Source organism: Nyctereutes procyonoides, unplaced genomic scaffold, assembly GCF_905146905.1.
Source record: "Nyctereutes procyonoides isolate TBG_1078 unplaced genomic scaffold, NYPRO_anot_genome, whole genome shotgun sequence".
Taxonomy (NCBI): domain Eukaryota; kingdom Metazoa; phylum Chordata; class Mammalia; order Carnivora; family Canidae; genus Nyctereutes; species Nyctereutes procyonoides.
In genome coordinates, this window is record NW_026575146.1 from 40779103 (window position 1) to 40802020 (window position 22918).

General features: G+C 42.4%; 1 protein-coding gene across 3 annotated transcripts in view; it reads right to left on the bottom strand.

Annotated features, from left to right (window-relative positions):
- Positions 1–274: 274 nt before the first annotated feature.
- Positions 275–22918, bottom strand: part of NTRK2 (neurotrophic receptor tyrosine kinase 2) — a 331718-nt gene continuing 309074 nt past the window's right edge. For all 3 annotated transcript variants that reach the window (XM_055309668.1, XM_055309666.1, XM_055309669.1), the window contains 2 exons: positions 3689–3847; positions 275–2835 (listed from right to left, as the gene is read on the bottom strand). In XM_055309668.1, the coding sequence (XP_055165643.1) occupies positions 2650–2835; positions 3689–3847 (345 nt within the window). In that variant the 3' untranslated portion in view covers positions 275–2649. The remainder of the gene's footprint in view (positions 2836–3688; positions 3848–22918) is intronic.

Consider the following 22918-nt stretch of genomic DNA (forward strand, 5'->3'; position numbering starts at 1 on the left):
GACCTTGAGGGGCCTGTCAGAAGGTAAGCAGATTTTTTGTTTTTGTTTTTTGCTTTTTTCCTTTAAAGGAAAACAATATCAGAATGGAATAGAATGTTCCCATCTTCTCATTTGCCTTAAATAAATCCTTGCTTTAAAACTGCGCAGCCCTTCTTGAATTTGATCCCTTGGCGTCTTTACCTCCTTTGCTCTCTTATCGAATAAAAGGAATAACTTGCAGCTTGTCCTCCCCACCCCCACCCCCACCCCCACCCCGCCCCCAAGCAGCTGGCCGGTCACGCAGAATGACAAACCTGTTCAGGTGTTCAGGTCATCACTGATGGAATCTAGAAAAGTTTTGTACAAATCTGCCCCTTCTTTACTGCTTCCCAGAGTGCCACAGTGTTTTAACAGTACCATGGGTCCTTAATAGGATATATACGTACAGGTATATATCATGGAGATATGGCTTTCATTATGTTTTTATGTGTGTTCTGGAGGGTTTTTTCACCGACAAAGAGAACAATCAATTCAAGTCCCGTGTCTCACAGGCCAGCGCAGAACTCGAAGGGACTGGAGGGTTCGTCTTGTCCAACTCCCTTCACTTGGTGGCTGATGCTACTGCGTTTCCTTTCATTCTCTGTTAACCAACACTTTTGATTTTTTGAGAACTGGCTTTCAAAGCCTAGAATGGAAAATAAGGTGCTCCGGGAATTAAGGGCGCAAGCAAAACTGAAACAGAGCAATTGCACCTTCAGAAACAAATACAAAATAAAATGTCCTAAGATGAATTAAAATCACTCACTTTCAATCTGGCTTGTGTTATAAAGATGTCAAGTTAACAAAGTTCCCCTCACAGAGGGTAGCAAGTTTTCTTGAGGAACAGAAATATTTTTCTTCCTTGGTAAAACGGATCATCCAAATAATTGTAAATTTCTATTTAAATTTACAACCTTTTTTCGCAAAACCCATGACTATACCCAGAAGCACACCTCCAAAGCTCGGTCTGGGCATAGTTCCCCATTGGCATGCTGTGCCTGATTTTTTAAAAATTTTTACTTGTTTTAATAGAGTGGGAAAAAAAAAAAACCAACAACAAAGAACATACTGACAATGGAGTGCACTTGGAATGAAACCACTCTCCCAACCAGAGCCCACAGCCAGACCTTGGCCTGTGCACACTGGACATCATTGCATGTGATGTCCCCAGGGTGAGGTTTCTTTGCCCCTCAGGGACTGAGTTTGCCCTTCCCAACAGTCCTACAGTCTAGTTGATGCAGATGAGGACATCTAGGCTTCCATAAAACCCATCACCACCATATGACCCAGAGACATTTATACTCAGCTAATGAACTCCATTAGCTTCCCCTAATTATATAAGTTATACCTCTTATGGATCTGCTCTACATATCAGGGGCACGACGTCTGGAGCGGTAGTTTCTGCACACAAGGTATTAATCGACGAAGACCATGCACAATTTTGCTTGCACAGTTTAAAGGACAGGTGGGATGGAGGGTAGGGTTCAGAGGGAAGTGCTATCTGAAAAGTTCAATATAATGCCTCCGAATTTATAGCTTGTCTTATCTTTTCCAAGTCTTTGGCTTTCCCACCTGACCCTGAAATGATCTCTGGACAAGAATTCACCCATTTTCAGCTGAACTTGACAAAGGTTCAGTGGACAACACTTGGAAAAAACAAACCAGTGCTATCACCGTGACCTGCAAAGACAAGACTGTCCCGACGTGTGATGCACCATCTTGCGTCTCATGGAAGCCATCTTTTCTCTCAACTACACTCTAGTGTTTCTGGTGATGGGAAAAGAATAGTCCATGGCACAGAGTTCAACAGTCTTTTTACTCCTCAGAAAGCTCCTCAGGGGAAGGTGCCGAATACATTCCTCCCAGCTAACAATCGCTGGGTTTTTCCTAAGTAGGGACCGACGCCAGCTGATCCCAATGGTTGTCTTTGTTCCTCCCATACTGTGGTTTATAATAAATCTTCTTTCTCTCTGGTTTTAATCTCCCATAGATAAAGGCTTCCCATATTAAACACAAGTTTTCCTGTTTCATACACAGGCTTAAGCCATCCAAAACCAATAAGAACAGTAATAATAATAAATAAATAGAAGTGAATCCATAGAAACTCTCGATGTCTGTACAGCAGAAGTGACAAAGTTTAAGTCAAATATTTGTTTTCCCTTTTTTTCATCCACATCAAAGGCAGGAATACAACAAGGCATTGTTAGTTGTGGTGGGCAAACTGGAGTGTCTGCTGATATAACAAATTAGGGTTGTTAAGGCCTTTGTCTATGCAGAGTTAATAGTAATGCAGAAGCCAGATTGATTCAAAAGAAAGGGTAAGGACTATGAAGCAAGGAAGACCAAAAAAGAAAAAAGAAAAAGACAAGAGAAAAAAAGAACAAAAACTAGGGAAGAAACCAAGGGAGATGGAAAGAGAGAAAGAGACAATGCCAAAAAAAGTCCATACTGTGTCTACGGATGGAGAAGTGCACATGGCTTCCCTCTGAAAGCCTCTCGGTGTCTTTGTTGTTAATACTGTCGGAGTGAAGAACAGCAGATTGATGGCATCCAGCGGCAGCTAAAAGACGTTCATCCTCTCGGCTGATCTGAGGAGGTGCTTTGGGAAGGATCGATCTGGGAGAAGGGGCCCTAGCCTAGAATATCCAGGTAGACTGGAGATGCCTTGGCCAAGTTCTGAAGGAGCGTGTGGATACCCTTGATGTTTTTCCTCATATGGGGCTCCCGCTGCCAGCACCCCAGCATCAACTCATAGACCTCCTGGGGGCATGTTCTAGGTCGCTGCAAGACTCGGCCCTGCGTGATGCATTCTATCACCTGAACAGGATGGAGATAGAAGACAGAATCAGCCAAGAAGAAAAACAAAGCAGATAAAACAAATGTTATCGCAAGGAGAGGGCTGCTCTAAAGAAACCCACTCAGTGTTCACCTTTTTCTGGAGGAAGAGAGCAATTATTATGGGTTGGTAAATCATGGTTAATTTCATTGGTTTATGTCTCTTTTTCTGGGCACACTGAGGTCACCAAACTGATGGAGAAATGTTTTCTCTCTGTGGGATGCTTCCAGACCTCACACTGTAATTCCAATGGATTTTAGCCTTATTGGCCTGAGATGGAGCCTGGAACTTTCACGTCAAGGTGCTGACTGAGGCAACTCCAAGCTGTAAAAATGAGTGGAGTTGGGATAAAAGACTTCTTCAGATATAGCCTGAAGAAAATGTGAGGTGCCTGACCAAGAAGCTTTGCTCAAATATAGATGTAGTTGCAAAATAATTGAAATATGAAAATAAAACACTAGAATGTTCTAGTGTTTTGTGCAAAAAAAAAGAAGAGAGAGAGAGAGAGAGACTTGAAACTATTGGAATACTACTAGCTGGACTCTGAAGGTGTGAGAGTGCCACATCTGCTATTAATCTACCAGATGAGCAGCACAAGTGATTTTCAGTCTCATCACTGGCAAATCCCAGGTGTGCCAGCAAACACAGCTTTTCTTTCTCTAGAATGCCTCAATTCAGCAAGTGACTATACTTTGGCCATGACATTTTAGGTACAGAGAGGCCACATGAGAGGTGCTGCTCCCAACAAAGCCACAAAACTTTGTCTCCTGGCCTCTAGCCGAGGGACACTTCTTGACACCAGCCTTTGGGGGTCTCACCCAGCCCACTGCGTACCTCGTTGTTGGACAGCTGGTACCAGGGCTGTTTGCCGTACGTGAAGATCTCCCATAACACGACTCCCAGGCTCCAGACATCACTTTCTGTGGTGAACTTCCTGTACATGATGCTCTCTGGAGGCATCCAGCGAATGGGCAGCATTGTGTGGCCACCGACCTGGTGGAGCAGGGGTGAACAGCAGGCATCAGTCACTCAAAAACAAAGTTCCCATCACCAGGGAGAAAAGTGTATACTGTAAATGGAGGCAGGGGGGACTTTTTCCCTTTCCTTTATTTGTATTTATTAATTTTAATTTTATAATGTATTAATTTATAAATACGGGAAATACAATTTCTTTATAAGAAACAAGTAACAGAGAGGGCAGAGAATGGTCAAAATATTTTTATTCATATTTTTTGCTATTCTTTCTTTCTCAAAACAAAATAGAGCAGAGAATACAACGGGTGGATGTTCATCCTGGATAACACACACACACACGCATGCACACACACACGTGCTTTCTGGTATGAAGGTGACTCAGTCTTCTACATAACAAGATCACTCCAACTAGGAAAGAAGTAGGAAGCTGTGTCCAAAATGACCCACCAAGTGACTACTTTCTTAGCAAGGCCAGAACTTCCTTCACTTAAAGTCTTAGGATGAGTGCACAGTGCTGCCTCAAATACCCTCACATAATGTGGCCATGGGCAGGGCAGACATGATTACTCCCATTTTACAAGCGACTGAGATTTAGGTTGCTATGGACACAAAGCAGTCAGGTTTTTGGACCTTGAGCTAAGGACTTGCCTCTACTACAATTAAGCTAGTGCACAAAAATGAATAAATACAGTTTGGGGAAAGTTCATTTGAGTAAACACAGTAAGGCTGAGGCATTAGATGGCAAGAGTCTTAGCATAGGCATAGGGTACTTTGTTTGACAAGGACACTTATTTATGATTTTGGACTTCCTGGACAAAAGTTAAGAACTTCATGTTTAGGTTTGCAGCTGATCGGGGCTGCCTGATTTCAAAACCACGATGACATTTCTGCACAGTAGCCCGATGGGTGGTGAGTTCCGGTTTTCGTGCTACCAGCTGAGACACACTGCAGCGGCAGATGAGCACACAGACAGCAGGACTCAGACCATTCATGAGCCCCTCTGTTCTTACACTGATGCCACACTGAGTTTCTGCCCAGCTACAATCATCAACATCCATTTCTGACTCATTAAAGAAAATGGGCTAATGGTGCCTGAAAAATGCTGCTCAGTTACTGAGCCCAAAGACCTGCGAGTGTCAGAGATGTCTAATATGCTTGACGATTTCTGATGATGCTCTTAGCATCAGAGAAAGCTTGAGCATCAAAGGAGGAGAGTGTTTTGTGGGGTTTTCCCTCCATTGTTCTCTGTACAAGGATTCAAAATTTGACAATAGGGAAATAGATTCCTGGGACAAGGGAAAGGTGCCCCCATATCTTTACCGTTCAGCTTTGAGCACACCCAAAGCTCAAACACTAAGTAGAGGTGGGTTGCCTTCAGTCAGCTTTTAGTTTCTTTACTGGCTTCTCACCATGTTGTGACAGGTGATCACTGTGTTCTATGAGCACAGATTTCCTTCACGGATCTGCCTGGACATGCATGAAGGTGATGTCAATACTTACCATCAGGGTTGATATTCATAATACAACCTGTGTGACACAGGCATTGACGAACCAGAAAGGACACTGGTGACCGTGTCAGTGCAGTCATTGGTGCTGCTGGCTTGCTGAGCTCCCAACCCTGGAACCTCATGTGCCCAGGACTTTGGGAAAGGAAATCTGCCAATACACAAGGAGTTCCCAATGTTTCCAGAGACTCACAAGCACTCAGGGCACCGAGGTGGGAATGATTAGTCTCAGGTGCTGGCGACCCACATACCAGCACCAAGGAGAAGCTTTGTGGCATGCAGGGAGCTACATGGTGCAGACTCTCATGGAGTGAGATGGCTCTGTGCAGGGTTTTAGTGAAAAACACATATTTATTTTATGGGAATATTGCAATCAGAATCCAGATTTATGATCAATATATAGTTGGTCTTTGAAGGATAAATGATACAGTCTTCTTAAAGTGTTTCGGGAGTTTGGTGGTAAAAGAAAAAAAAAGATTTAATTTTATTTAACTTAGGGAATTAAACTAATTTGAATGTGTGTTTGTGGGGAGAGGGGGAAAGACAGAGAATTGCTTCCATACGTCTAGAATCAGACAGCTAAAAACACAGTGTGGGATGTGTTAACCTAGCAAGATACCATGCTTTCTACATTCCTGTGTATTTACACTGGTAATGCCATGGACAACACTTAATTCGAGATGTTAGAAACTGGGTTCCAGAGCACTATTTCCTAGTTGGGTGTCCTTGACTAGTTGCTCCAACTATGAAATGTAAATAATAATTTATGCCTCCCAGGGATATAAACAGTCAAACATACAATATTTGGGGAAGTGCTTTATAAATTCCAGCACACTAATGCATCTAAGGTGTCTCTTCCTTCCCTGTAACCTTTACTATCTTATCTCCTCCATTCTGGAGACATTACGAAGAGCCAATGCACACGACTCTCCCCTATGCCTCGCTCTGCAGTGACAACTGCTCTGGGGCTCCTCTGATTATGGCACTGATTCTCCTGGTTTCTCCGTCTTGTGTTGCTAATGGCCAAAGAAAAAGCTCCTGTTTCCTTTAAGGGAGAAAAAAAAATTCCAATTTTGATTTACATGTTTTCCCATCTGATCATTTGTTTTATGCTTGCAGTCTCTTTGGGACACATTTTTCACGTTAATTCTTTCAAGAGTCCTTCTGGGATTTCACACACGCTGTTATAAATAATGCTTTCCTTGTTCTGATGTCAAACGGGTGAGTGGTGGGAGACTCTAATAAAAGTTCAGACAGGGTTCACAAGTTTTCTAAACCCATTTAGAACATTTCTGAACATTTCTTTTGCAGGCCTTTCTCAGGATTTTGGAGCATGTCACAAAAGTAGACCAAGAAGTGGGGGGAATAGAGTCACCGTTGTTACAAATTACTGTCACATTCCAGTCACAGCAACTGGATAGCTTTTGGACTTCACAAAGCCACATACTGCGTGGCAACAAACACAATGAGGCATTTATTTTGCATTGTGCCACCTGGCAACTTGCCCTCACACCCTGGCTTCAATATTTGTGAGATGGAATGCCATCCCAAGTATGACACGGGGAGTCAGAAGCGCCGCTTTGAGTGCCGGGTGAGGCTTTCCAATGATCCGGGCAGGTCAGGTGCATGCTGGTCACCAAACTCACCAGACTGAAATGATGCCAGATGGGAAATCCAGGTAGCTGGGGGATTGATTGTAACCTGAGATTTTTATTTTTCTTGACCCAAGACACTGAGGTTCTAGTACCTACTATGCTATTAACTAGCTCAGCTAAGTCTTTTCAGGTCTGGCTTACTGGTAAAATGTGTCAGGTTAGAGCAGCTTTTGATTATTTTTAGCACAAAACACAGTGGTTCTGTAATCTCCCACCACCGCTTGGCCACCATAACCATCCATCAGCACAGAGTCATTCACTTTTACAAAGGATTTCCACTCAAAGAATTTCTACCTGAACCCAGTAGTTGTCCTCAGGGATAGACACTGATTTGCCTTCATATTGCAAATAATGCACCCAAATTCCAGAGAGTTTAAGTAGCTTACGTAAGGGCACACGATAATGTCTGCCCACCGGACATCTCGTACTGGTTCTCATGGGTCACTCTGTGTGTCTGGCTTCTGCAATCTCTAACACAGGCCCTGTGTTCAGCCCCCGGCCCAGTTGTGTGGCGCTTCACCCAGGCCAGACCTACTCATGCCTCTTGGATGTTTGTTCTGCTTTCCTTTCTACCTACTCTCCAAAGATCTCCTGAAGACAAACTCAAATTGCACCATTTCAAAGAACTCTCTATCCTGACCTAGTTCAGTTTCTCCAAAGACAGTCTGGTACCCCTCAGCACAGCTCTGACAACACAACAGGGACTCCCCTTCTTTTGCTAACAGATCACATGCTTCAAGAAAGATGGGTGCTTCTCATTTATGTATGTCCAGGCATGACAGGGTTGGTTGGTAAGCACATCATGTCTTTGAGCGGGTTTCTTACGGGTGCTGATATTTGGAGAGAAATTCTCAACATGTTCATTCAGATATCAGTGTTCACTATCTACTATCTAACCTCCCATAACTCTGAAATCACAAAACCAACCTTAAATTAAATGGATGGAAACTGGCTCATCTATTTGGTGCTACAAATAAAAACCATTTAATGAAATTCATAACTTCTTAAAATTCAACCAAAAACACTGGGGTTCACACGGAATATGAAAGCTCCCTGAGTCTTCTGGAGAATGTCATCCCTTCCTTGGTTTGCCATCTATGAAATAGATGGGGGAGGCTATGGGGTAGACCTGAAACTACTTGATTTGGGGAGGAAGTCTAGAAAGATGCCATAATGCATAATACGGAGGACTATTCTTCTGCATATATTGATTAGCATATCATTATCCTCTGAGGCCTGAGAAAAAGGGCAAATTAAAGAAGAAAGTTAAAGTAGGGCATCTGGGTGACTCAGTTGGTTGAGTGTCTGACTCTTGGTTTCAGCTCAGGTCATGATCTCATAAATCATGGGACTGAATCCTGTGTGGGACTCTGGGCTCAGTGTGGAGTTTCTTAAGATTCTCTCCCTCTGCTCCCCCCCCCCACTTGCTGTTTCCCCCTTCCCTCTCTCTAAAAAAAATAAATCTCAAAAGAAAAATGGAGGAAGTTAAAGAGTGAAAAACAGAAGGACTGATGCCCATCTTGGCCCCTAATCATCACAACTTGCTTAAGTCAGTGAAGCGAATCAGAATAATGTCTGAGGCCTGTGGTCAAAAGAAATTCCATAGTGCCTAAAATAAATCAAGTTATGGAAAATAATGGATCTTGTTTTTAAAGCATATCAAGAAAATAATTGTTCAATCTCTTAATGTTTGTTTCCCTGATATCTTATAATTTTGATAGGATGATCTGGTTAATCGAAAAGTAACCACTATGCTCTAGTTACAATACCTAAACCTGAGCATCTTTTAAATATACCTGTGTGAAAGGTGTTTAAGACAATAAATCCTGAAGAAAATACTAAAAGGTCATTGGTAAAATTGTTTTGTGTTAGAAATCAATGTTTTTACTATTTTTAAATCAAAATGAACACATCTAATCAGTTCAACAACAATTAGTTCTTACCCATGGAGCACTCGTTAGGTATATACTCTTTGGTCACTAGGTTGTAAATTGTGAAAATTTCCCCATGGCTTAACAAACAGTATGACTTATTATTCCACATTGGAAAATTAGGATTTAGGGAAATCTTGGCACTTGCTGAGCAAGTGTAGATATGACCTGGTGACCAATAATACTGAAGACAGCTCTCTCTCCTACCACTCTTCACACCAGGAGCCTAGGTTCTTTCTCATTTTTACAACTAAACAAAGCATCTTTATTGCTGGTACAATTTAATAAGGAATGCACAATCTATATTCGTGGTGTATTGGGAGATAGTAGAGGAGGTGACAAGCTTAGCTCTTCTCCTTCCATTGGGCTGAACATAAGATGCATCTACCATCCTCCTTGTTCCCTCATCATCTTCTCTTCCTTCCCCTCCCCTCCCCTTCTTTTCTTCTATTGCCACCATACTTCTCAGCATGGCCTCTTCCAGGTTCATTCTTGCTCCCTTTCCTTGAATTTTCTCTCAAATCTTAATTGTCTGGTCCCATTCCAAATATCCATGGTGCATTTTCTCTTGTCCAATTCTTTCATCTCCTCCAAATGATCATGCCTCTTCCCTGCACTACTCATTTTTCAGCCACCATGATGTCTGGTCTTCCTTCTGTGTTTATGAGAGGCACAATGGGAAGCTGGAGTCCTCCTACAAATCCAAAGCAAATGCTTAGCTGGCTTTGAAACCACTGGTGATTTAAAGGTGAATAATGTTAATCTGGGACCTTCTACACTCAACTAGCAAAGACCAATGATGCTTGGGAGGCCACTTTCAGCTTGCGGTGTTTACTCAATGAGTGAGTGATAACTTGTTTGGAGGCCAAACATTTTACTCCCTTAGAAACATGCAGGCCAAAGGGCAAGCCCCATTAGGAGATGATTAGCTGTCAGAGGCTTTTGGCTGCATGAAATATTGAAGAGGATCCTAGACCTCCTTGTCATACTCTGTACCCAACTGCTTTGGTTCAACAGTTTCTCCTGATCTGTTCCTTAAAAATTCATGAAATCTGTAAACTTTAAGAAATAGCTGGACTTTATTTACTTATTTATTATGTGTTGCATCTGTAATATGAAGTTTAAAGAAGGAAAGAGAAACAATTTATGCAAAATATTCTCCTTGGAGGATTTGGAACTGTTGTGGTCAGACTGTAAGGACTTTATGACCACATCCTGGAAGATTAGAATCTTCCTATTATAAAGAATGATGGGGTGCTTCCAAGACGTGTGGCTACTGAGCCAGGGGATACTTCATGGGAAGAAATTCAGCCCTTCCTGCCCTGCCTAGAAGCCCTGAATGAACTCAGCTCAGGTTGAGTCAAGAGGAACACTGGTGACAGACTGGTCATTGTCTCCATTACAGTAGGAACTGGTTGTTGCTACACTGGAAATTGCTGTTATTTGAAGGCCAGAAATCTTTCATTATCTTTTACCATTACCAATGTGGTCATAGACATAAGGGTTATGAGTTAGTAACTTCAAGCCAAGTGGTTTTGAATTAGTTAGAGAAGATGTGCGATAGCTAACCCTATTTTGGCAAATACTTTTTTTTTTCCATAATTAAATCTCTGCTCTCAGAATAAGGCAAATGATCGTGTTTTGAAGGGAAAGGTCACAGAGCTATAACTTATCTCCTGACACTTGGATTCTAGGTGAGCAGATAAGGCAAATTCAATACAAAATTTCCATTGAAAATTGATTTTGTCTTTATCATGAAATAATAATAAAAATGATGAAAATAGCAATACCTCATGTTTGTGTATTTTTTTGCCTTTTCATATCATTTTCACATCTGTTCATCCTATCGTCATTGTACCTACCCTGAAATAAATTTATGAGGATGAAATGATTGTTTAATCATTTAAGCTATTAAATAATTAATTGAATTAATTGATTCCTTGAATTAATTGAATCAACCGGTCAATTAAAGATTAAATTTTCATATTAGAAAAGCTCTGTGAGGGATCCCTGGGTGGCTCAGTGGTTGAGCATCTGACTTTGGCCTGGGGTGTGATCCTGGAGTCCCGGTATCAAGTCCCACATTGTCCTCCCTGCATGGAGCCTGCTCTCCCTCTGCCTGTGTCTCTGCCTCTCTCTCTCTTTCTCTCTCTGTGTCTCTCATGAATAAATAAATAAAATATTTTAAAAAAAAGAAAAGAAAAGCTCTGTGATGCCAATGTGTGATGCCATGACTTTCTTGAAAAGGCAAAATTATAGGTCTAGAGAACCCATGGTTGTTAGAGGATGGGAATTGGCGGGGGGCTTACTTTACAGGGACACAAAAGAATTTGGGGGGGTGATGGCAATGTTCTACAACTTGGTTATGGTGGCAGTTAAGTCACTGTGTTCGTCCAAACTCAGAACTTTACAGTAAAAAGGTGAATTTGACTATATGTATATTATATCTCAGCGAACCTTACTTTAAAATCAGTTTCTTAGAATAATGCCCAGTGCATAGAAAATGTGAAAAAAAAAATACTAGCTGTCTTGTTAAGCTAAGTATTTGATTCTTGATTCTCCAGGAATCCTATGAGGCTAGTCAGACATGATCTTTTATCCCTACTTAAGAGATGAGGAATCTCCAGGCCTAGAGGTAAAGTGATCTACCCAAGACAACACAGCTAAGGCATGGTAAAGTCCACAGCAGGACCTAACTCTCCAAATGCATGGCACACTTTCCATTCAAACTCATGTCTGACATGGAGTCAGATTCAGAGCTAGGGAAGGCTCTCTGCAATAGTCTGCTCGGGCTGTCATAATAAAATACCATAGACTGGGTGGCTAAAATAACAGACATTTATTTTCTCACATTTCTGAATGCTAGAAGTCCAAGATCAAGGTTCTAGCCAGCTCAGTTTCTGGTGGGAGGTCTCTTTTTGGACAGAGTTAATATGTATGTGGAGAGAAAGTGAGCTTCCAGTGTCTCTTTTTATAATGATATTAATCCTATTGGATCAGGACATCACCCCATGACTTCTTTAATTACTATTTTAGGGGCTCCATCTCTAAATATACTCATACTAGGGGCTAGGGCCTCAACATGTGATTTTTGGGGGGGCCTCTGTCAGCATCTTCATGCTCCTCACTGAAGGTTTCAAATCACTGTTCCCTTTCATCCTGGGTAACTTGTTTATTAACTCCTAATTCTAAAGCTTAGCAAATGGTTTGACCTTCTATTTTTCCACAGAACAATAGTATTTGTTCATTTCCAGTATAAACCTGAGGGTAATCTCAGTCCTCACCCTATCCCCTCCTTCACCTGGGGTTCCCTAAGGATGGCTAAGGGAGAATAAGCAGACCCTGAACTCCCTAGTGATGTGTAGTAGATAAAGGCAGAGGGTTTCCAGATTTCCATGTTGCCATAAGTGACATCTCTTGTAGGTTCCTTCATCTCCTGCCTGTGTCCTATATATAATTTAAAGAATAAAGAGCCCAGTCTTAAAAGTGATTGTAGCTTCATCTTATTTTATATCTGGCTCTAATCAGAAGCAAATTAAGTCATCTCTCAGTAAAGCATAAAGCTAGAGTTGCACCAATGTTTAAGAATCTAGAAACATTTGGATCTAGAAACAAAGATTTTCATCTTAATAATAAAGTGAAATTAGAAGTAACAACATGTGTCCCTCTTCCTCTGATTGCCAAGCCCCATCCTCATCCCACTAACTCTTATTATTCTTGATGGGGAGTTTCCTGAAGGGGTCAAGGGGAGGACGACGCCTTTGGAAAGCACTAATACAGCATGCTGTCTGGAGTGTGATTATTGTACTACATCACTCAGAGTGGGAAATTGTATATTCCAACCATATACATTTCATCAAGCTGCCATTTTTAAATGTTCAGTGTTCCCAAGCTTTCTATGGTCTTCTAAGCATTATGGTTTTAAACCCACGAGACCAAAGCACCGCATCCTTTCATGGTGAAAAGCCAACAGGGAACGACATGCACTGAGCAAAGGTAATCAGAAAAGCAGGGGCAATGTGTGTTCATGTCATTGTCTATGTTAAGGTGCTTTCAGTGTGTTGGTTCAGCACCAAAATTCCAATGTGAAGTTGTTTCTATGGAAATAATTCAGAAGAGCTGGTATTCCAGCTAGCTTTTACAAAGGAAGAAATCAGTAATTTGTCGACAGAGTAGGAAAACAAAACAAAACAAGAAAGCTTCTCTGTAATAGAGTCAGCACTCTCCATATCAGCTGTGATTACTCTGGTTACTGCTGCCCTGGGTGCATCCAGTCCAGTAAATGGAGAGATCAGGTTTCTGGGTGGACACCATACATCTGTCCCCTCATTAACCCCAGCCTGTTAGTTAACACTGAAGAGCCTGCCAGAATGTACATTCCACCATTAGCTTGAGATGAAGACGTAGTACACCAGAGCCAGTTTCAGATGAATAAACTCTTCTTTCCTCCCAGCTGCAGACGTTCATTCTGATAGAGAAACTGATATTTTGTGTTCACAGGAGTGTAACGATAATGAGAAAGTTGCTTCCTCCAGAGAGCTCTGAATACCTACCTGGGCATCATTATGGTCCTTTTCTGCAATGTCTGTGATACATGTAATGCATAGAGATTATGACCTTGATTCTAAAAGACTTGTGATTTCCTATGATGATCATGAGTGCTAAGAAATAATATAATAAAATTAACTCTCAGTTACCTATTCTGTGCAATGCTCTGTGCTATAGATATTGCTTTTAATTTGAAGTGCCTTTAATTACCTTACAGTGAAGACTCATCTATCTCTCATCTCTCCACATACCTACAGACAAATATGCCCTTAGAAAGTGCACTTATGAGAACCGGAGCTCTGTTTCTTGCTCAATGATAGCGGCAGCTCAAGGTTATAGAAAACCAGTGTGGTGTTGCCAGGTGTTTCTCAAACCTTTCCACCAAAGCATTCCAAACTGCAGAATGAAGTAAAGGACCAGACATGTGAATAATAACTGAGACCATGTCTGTGGGTCTAGCCCAAGGTGCTGATGGCAAGTGTGGAATTTCTTCAAAATTTGGTGTTTCATCTTTAACATCTGATGAAATTGTTGCATTCGACTCTATAATACATTATTGAAAGTAATGATTTGTCTCCAAATAATTTATGAAAATTGATTCTTTAGAAGCATGGGTCATGTTCATTTTGTAGCTTCATGGGTCTCTGGTCTGGACATCTCATCTTGTGTTCAAAGACTATCCAGACTCTTGGTTGAGACACTCTGGTGTAGAATGCAAGACAGTTCTCGGGGAGACTGTGCTTCCCCTGAAAAGCAGCCTGATAGCAAAGGAAACATTCAGGCAATAGTGGCAGAAGTCCACATGAGGATTCTGTACAGCCCTGCCCACTGCTGCACATTCCTGAGGGGCACCATTCATTCTGTGGTCCACATAAATGCCCCCCATCTGGAGTTGTCCAATGTGGTGACCCATATCAGAAGCCCAGAGCTCTATTCTGGTGCTTACAAGACTCTCCAGGTGACTCTGTTAAGTCTTTGCCTACCATAAAGCCATCGCTTTTTCATTTATGGAATGGAGATGACACTACTTACTATGTCACATCTGGGAGGCTCAAGTGAGGTCACTGACATAAAGTGTGATGTAAGTGGTAACACACAATTCATGTACCTTTATCAGAATATATTTAGACAAATTTGTATTTAGTTAGTGCCATGTCCACTGTGGGAAAACATTGGATGAGATTAGGTCCTTGTCCACTAAGGCTTGTTTTATAACCATAATGCCAGGCAGAGGATCGATGCCATGGTGGGAATGTAAACAACTGGCTGTGGATTGTGATACTGGTGAGGTTTGGCCAACAAACCTCATTAATCTACCCATGCTTTCAGTTCCCTTTCACTAATAGGTATATATTTGGATGTCCAAACACTTACCACCATGTCCAGAGGGTCACAGGAGGGAGACTATTGAGAAATAGCAGAATGGAGAGCTTTCAAAGATTAATGAGTTGATTCCTCATTGAAGCTCTTCAGAAGAAGGAGGTGGCTTCAGCCCTCCAAAGATGCTGCAATGATTGAGTTGTGTTGAGGTTTGTGGATGATGTTTAACATCTAGCTACCATTGTGCAGGCCAACCACGCACAAGGAATGACCATGAACTTTACACACATTATTTTGGTGAACTGCATTGAACTACAAATCAAGCTAATGCAGAAATAAAGAGGGCGCATCAGGTAAGGATCACTGTCAGCTGCATGTCACTGATACAGTGGCTTACGCTTGGAGGGAATTCCCTTTTCTCACTTACAGGAAATCCTGAAGTATGCAGTCAAGGGTTGATGGAATACTTTAAAAACTCCTTCAAGAGGCACTTGAGTGGCCCAGTCGCTAAGCATCCTACTCTTGATTTTGTCTCAGGTTATGATCCCAGGGTCCTGGGTCAAGGCCCACACTGGGCTCTGCACTGAGTGCGGAGTCTGCTTGGGATTCTCTCCTTTCCCCCTCTCCCCCTCTCCCTTCTTGTGCATGCTCTTTCTCTAAATCAATCATCAATCAATCAATCAATCATCAATCAATCAATCTTTAAACAAAAAGTCCTTCCAAGGACCTTCTACTTCTTTCCACCTCCACTTTGATCTCCTGGCTCCATGGTCTCCTCCCTGGGCCACTACAACCGCCTGCTAACTAGTCCACTCACTTCTCTTCTGACTTTTTCCCCATCCACTGTCCATACACTAGCCAGATCAATAGTCTTAGAGTTTTTGTTTTCTGCTAGAAATTCTTTAATGACTTCACATTACCCTTAGGATAAAATAAAAAGCCACTAAAATGGCTTCTAGAACCCTTGTTGATCTTAGTGCCTCTATCTCCAGTCTCCTCCCATGCTTGACCCCCTTCCTTGCAGTGACCCATTCACTATAGTATTCCCTCTGTTTCTTAAGTGTCCTCAGGGCTTTCTCACCTAGCGTCCTTCACACCAACAGCTCCCTGAGTTTCCCCTGGCTTCTAAGTCCACCTCAGGACTTAAATACCATATTCTTAGACATCAAAAGCAACTTAGACTCTCAAGTAGCACAACTTACTTCCTCTCCAGCACCAATCTGTTGTAATGACGTGCATATTTGGGTGGCTACGTGTTTGCAGTCTAACCTCTGCCTCTAGACTCCCAGCTTCATGAAAGATGCCCTATCTGGTGCTTGGAGGCTCAATAGATATTTGTTAAATAAAGTGATTGCATCTGGCTGCCTCAGGGAACGACCCTGGTAGACAGATACTACAGGATGGAATAAATATCGAAGAAGAACCAGGGGTGAAGGCCAAAAAGGCAGCTTCCCATTAGCCCCATTCAGGGTTGTCAGCACGGACCCCTTGGAGAGGGGTTTCTAGAGGGGAAAAGGAAAAAACAGACAGTAGCTGATTTGCTTTAGAGAGCAACACCCGTTTCTAATTTAAACTGTAAATAAAGAATGGAATAGACATATGTTGTACACAGAGTAAGAAACATATGGGACAAGTTACCAAGAAAATCTGTGGAAACTGAAGTTTAATGGGGCTGGAGTGACCCATTGGTAGAGGAAAGGGTGTGGGTACTGGGGAAAGTCAGAGAGAATGGAAGGGCTGGTTACCCCATCTCACAGGTTCCCTTTCCTTTGCTCGTCCTGTGGGATGCCCCCTTAGCCACCCCAGCTTTATTTCCTGAAGCCATCCCACTTACAGAGGCCATGCCCCTGTGGCCCCACTGGAATTCCCATGGAAGCGTCCCATGGGAAGAATGCTGCTTGAAGGTGGTGGAGGCTTGTCCTCAAGTGGCTTTGGTGTGCCACCAAACCTGCTCAGTCTCGCCAGCTGACAGGGTAGAAGAAGTTAAGAAGAGAGATTCCGCAGCTCCCAATTTCCCCTCAGCATTACCACTGCTTCCTTACATCCTACCCTCTGGCTCTCACCTACCACCCAAACTCCACAACCTTCAATCATAACCAGGGAGCTAACAACTGATGTTCAACTAAAAGCCAAGGCCCCATCCCTTAAAGGACTATCCACTTCCATCACAGCAGATAATATGCAGAAAAGCTATTATGACATTATTTGGATTCTCAAACCTTCATTGCATGGAGTATAGATTGACCTTTTTAATTGCCGAACTGATAACCCTTTGTGTTGGTATCATTCACTCATTGAACAAAATTTTTTTGAGCTACCTGTAGGGTACTGGGCATTGTCCTAGACACTGAGGCCATGGATGTGAACTGGTTCCATGTCCTCACGAAGCTCTCATTTTAGTGGGAGACACAGACCATACATAAACAGATATCTACGCATGATGATGTCAGGTGGTGATAAATACTGTGGAGGAAAGGAGGCAAATAGATGGAAAGGACAAAGAGACATACTAATTTACATAGGAAGGTCATCAAACACTCTCCTGAGCAGGTGATAATCTAAGCAGAGATCATAATAAAGTGAAAGAACAAGACATACAAACATCAGGAAGAAGCATATTCCAGGCACTGACGTCAGCAAGTAAAAAGGCCCTGAGGTAGAAACAACCTTGATGTGCTTGAACAATAAGGGGTTGGAGTGACTGTGGCAAGAAGATAAGTGTAGGAAAAGAGGTGGAGTGTTTACCTGGGCATCTTATATTGGTGTGTGTGTGTGTGTCTATATATCCATATCTACATCTATATTTACATTATATCTTTACTTTTATATCTAAATAATATTCTACATCCAGATAGTATTTTAAGGCAAGCTGCTTAATACTATTTTACAACAAGCACATAGACTATGACCTAGCTACCATTACCATTTACTAAGCAGGGAAACTAAGACATCGAAACTCAAGACTATAGTCAGAATCAGGGTCTGAGGTGACCATGGAGGACAGATATTTCAAATCCACCGAACTTGCCTCTTTCTCTTTGATTTTTGCTCTTACTTTGGACCACTCGCCCCAATCTACCTGGTCTCATGACCAGCCTCTAAGCCAGATACAGCAATCATTAGTCACTTTCTTGAGCGAAACCCTTCTTCCCTGATCCAGAGAGGTCGGCAAGGACCTGACTGCACCACAGCAATAACCAGTAGATTTTTTTTTTTTTTTGCAGGAAGTGGTGGATTTTGGAACTGAAATAATGTCTGACTGTGTGGGTGTCCCATCCTGGTTTTTCAATGCAAAGAGAAAGAGGCAGTAGAGGGATCCTATTATTTCTAGGCTCTTCAGTAGCACAGATGCACTCCTGAGTTTCTCAAAGCTTGGAATCTGTAGGATGCTTAGTTAGAGCCCCCTTGGTATTCAGCCTTAGAACTTATGTTGATGGCCGCTGCATGTTTCTCTCTGTCAATAAACGAGCAGAGGTCTCCTCTACATTACCTTGTTTTTCCTGATTATTTCCCCAATACTCCATCAGCTATATGGTCACATCACTGCTGAGGTACCCTTGACTCCTGAAACAATGTGAGTTTCCTTTAAGGAAGAAAGCTGCCCTGTGATATCCCCAGGGAGAAGAGAAAAGATTTCATAACCCCAGAGTCCTTAATGATGGCCCCTTAGCATTCTTTCTTTGTGAATCTCCCTTCTTGCCTCTGTCCCTTCATCAACATCTACAACTATTTTTTTCTGCAAATTCCCACCCAAGGTCTCTGTCCCCAGATATTACATTTTATTGATACCAAAACATCTATTTAGGTAAGACTGCTGGCATTTAGGATACTATATTTACTGGTTAATACCCACTTGAATCCATTTATGGAAATAGGTTCGTGAAACATGGGAAGGTCTTTAAGCACTACTGTCTACTGTACGAACACAGACTCCAGGAAAACAATTCCCTTCAGCCCTGATTTGTCTTTAGAGATGAAGACAAGAACACTCCAGAGAAGGGCAAGGTTTATACAGAACAAACAAGTCACTGCAAATTAACTCAAAACTGCAAGGAAAGACAGAGGTGATTCCCAACTCAAGGACCTGCCCCTTACCAATGGTGGTGTGTCCTCTGCTTCTCCAAGGGTTAAATGTCCTCAGAGCCCCCTGTTTTGGGTTCTCTCTATTCTTCCCCCCATCTTCTGTATCCCCCTAACTAGCACTACCATCCCCACCAACTACCACTATTTTTGTTCAAAGCTAAAAACCTAAGAATCATCACGGATTCCTTATCACCAGGTTTTTCAGCCCTGCCTGCAAAACATACTCTGAATGCACGCTCCCTGTCCATTTCCATGTCTGCCAGGTAGTTTACACCATCATATGCTTTCACCAAAGCCTCCTCTGAGTGCTCAGCGCTACCCCCAAGAACTGTCCCAACTTAGTGGGGAACCTTCCTGAGCTCCTCTCATGCTAGCCTGGCCTGCCTGATGTTGTGAACATCACCTAAAGACAACCTAACCATGTCCCCCAAAACTCCATGGTCTTGGTGGCCTGTCCTTGATGGTTCTGCCCCATAGGAGTGACTCCCTGAAACTCTATTCTTTGCCCCAGGGGCCAGATTTGCCCCCTTCAGTGTAATTAGATTTGAATGAAACTTCATGCTGGAATGGTCAAATAACAAAAAGTATATGCTCAGGCGGCTACATCTTTATGGTCCATACTTGGAAACACTATTTGAAGAACGTAGATTTTTTTTGAGAAACATGTGAAAGTCTTTTTATCCATTTTCTAAACACTTTAATGGTCACTTCATTGCTTCTCTAAATTAAATCACTAAAGTTGCACCATTATTGTAAAGTGGGAAAAGTGGTTACCCTTGGAGGGAAAAATTAGGTTCAGCAGAAGAGGAACCCAGAGTGATCTTTATAAAGTAAAGCACTGCAGAGAAACAATGGAATCTAATAGCATGTGGGAAGCCCTGCACATCCACACATCTGAGGCTCACACCAGACATGAACCGTGAACCTCACGGGTCAGACTCTTAATGATCTCTACTAATGAAAACTCAGCCAATCAGAACTGGCCTCATTTTGATAGTTATCCTCTTGGGGTCTTCAGAAATTACAATCAGGCTTGTTTTGCATTTATATCACCCAAGTCTTGGTCAGGAAAACTGGGAGCTGGGCAGTGGGGAGGGGGTAGGAGTTTATTCTCCTGAAGGGAAACAGGCTAAATAAAATGAGGTCTGACACCATGTTCAAGTGATGAGGCATATTATGGGGGGGGGGGCGGATAATGCCTGGCTGCTCATCACCAAGGGCAGGTCAAGAAAAGGTGAAGGTGAATTGTGGCATGAGGATCTCCTGTGTGATATAATTGATTTATGATATTAATGGCCAATAATAGGTCATTAAGTGCTTGAATGCTTAAATGAGGGTGGCTGTGAAGTTCCTTCTCTTTATACCTCTGACACCCTATAGTAAGATCCCCAGGGGGGCTTTTCCAGGTGTACTCCTGATTTAAAAATTCAGGCCTTCAGCTGAGGGAAAAAGAGCTCTGGGCATCCCAGCACTGTATCTGTCAGCTGGATTAGAGTCTTGCTCTAATAATAGAACATACTCCACAGTAACCACCACCACCTGAGGTCCCTCTCCTCCTCAGTCTGTAAGGGGAGAGAACGGGGAGGGGAGTGAGTGAGAGCAGTGGGACTATGGGCTTCTGGGCCATTGATGGCATGTTCTTGAAGAGGGGTCACTTCCTTCCCTTCTCTTCTCTCTGCTCATTCCATCTTCAACCTGAACTCAAGGAAAGGACTTCAGGAGAATTCCTCATAAAGACTGAGGCACCTTAGGAAGGCAAGACTCATTCTGCATTTGGGCCTCTTGGCAGCAGACTTTGTGCGCTGCAAAGGAAAAGAAGAAAGATGGTAGAGTTGAAAGAGGGCAGTAGGAGGGCCTGCTCTGCCACCACTGGGAAGGGCAAAGGTATGTGGGCTTCTCAGGAGTAAGTGGGTGCTATGGGAATAGTCTACATTTGAGCCTTCTGGTCTGTGCTGTGGCTGCTCCCTGGGTGACACCTGACCCTTGGAAATATTATCAGAAAAGCAATGATAGTAACACAGAGGATGACAACAGTGATGTAAAGAGAGGTTTGCCCTTACAATCTCTCCTATCAGACCCTAACCTTGAAGGAACTGGAGATAAGACAAGAAGGGAGAAGTCTAGCCTGTGATCCTGGATTGTGAACTTTGAATCTGATAGTAGAAGGATACTGCAAACTGGATGCAACTGGTTTTATAGCTGAAGGTGAACAGAAAGTCTTGGAATCTATCCAAGATGCCTTTTTTTAAGATTTTATTTATTTATTTGAGAAAGAGAGAGAGTACACATGAGCAGTGGGGAGAAGCAGAGAGAGAGGGAGAAGCAGACTCCCCACTGAGCAGGGAGCCTGATTTGGGGCTTGATCCCAGGACCCTAGGACCATGACCCGAGCCAAAGGCAGACACTTAACTGATTGAGCCACCCAGGCGCCCCTATCCAGGATGCTTTTATATGCTGGGAAATATTGGCCTCAAAAGTGTTGCAATGCATACCATTCCACACCCATTAGGATGATGAAAATCCATAACACTGGCAACAGCAAATGCTGGCACAGATGTGAGCAACAGGAGCTCTCACTGCTGGAGGGGATGCAGAATGGTACAGCCACTTAGGAATGCAGGTCAGTGGTTTCTGACAAAACTGAACATGCTCTTACCATATGATCCAGCAGTTGTGCCTCTTGGTATTTACCGAAGGAGTTGAAAATGTATGTCCACACAAAAATCTGCATCTGGATGTTAATAGAAGATTTACTCATAACTGCCAAAACTCGAAAATGACTTGAAGATGTCCTTCAGTAAGTGAATGGTTAAATCATCTGTGGTCTCTCGAGACAGCAGAACATTATTTAGTAAATGTTAAAAAAGAAACAGGCTATCAACCCATAAAAAGACAGGGAGGAACTTTAAATGCATATTTAGTAGGTGAAAGAGCCAGCCTGTGAAGGTGACATGCTATATGACTCCACCTATATGACAGTCTGGAAAAGGCAAAACTATGAACATGATAAAAGATAGAGCCTAGGTTGCAAGGCGCTCAGGAGAAGGAAAGATGAGCAGGCAGAGAAGAGAGGATTTCTGGGACAGGGAAGCTACTCTGTATGATAATGGTGGCTACAGGTCATTGTACATTTATCAAAACCCACAGAATATACACCACCACGAGTGAACCCTTAGGTAAGCTATGGACTTTGAGTGACCATGTGTTGATGTAGGTTCATGATTATAACAAGTGTACCACTCAGGTGGGAGATGAGGGCAGGGGAGGCTGGGCATGGGTGGGACACAGGGGCTATGTGGGAATTCTCTACTTTCTGCTCAGTTTTGCTGTGAAGCTGAAGCTCCTCTAAAACATAAAGTCTATTTTTTTTAAAGCATTACATTGAGGACATGGGCTGTGGCAGCAACGGAGGCTCCATTGCTTGGTTTCCATCCATGCCATTCAAAAGTTCAGGAAAGGAGGTTGCTGGTCCTGCCCCATCCTTTCTGTGATTCCCCTGGCATTCACAGGACTGTGGCTTGGAGAAAAGTGTCCAGCTGGGTGGATGTTGGCATGGGGGTGGAAGTCAGTGCGGCTGGAATTCTACTCTCAACAGAAAACAGAAAACTGTGCTCCTTAGGAATCTTTGAAATGGGGACATAGTGAGGGCTTGGGAAGGAGGCCAAGAGAATATGGGGATGAACCATTCTTACCAAGATAAAATTAAGTTTACCATGGAATGTACAGACTGTTTTTTCTACATATGACTTTTAAAAAAACTTTTTTTTTTTTTAATTTTGAGAACTTGATTGCCAAACTTGCCAGGATTTTGGGCATATCAGGATAGCAATAGTGCTGAGCTGAATTAGAATAAATTAAGAATTAATTTTAAAAGAATTAATTTTAAAAGAATTAAGAATTAGAATAAATTAAGATGAGGAAGAAGTAAAGGATATTAATGACAAGCATCTTTAATTATTACAATTTGTGCCTTAATCGGCTGATAATGTTGGCTGTATCATAGCTAAAGATATTAGAATGATTTTAGTCATAATAGTTCTTTCTTAA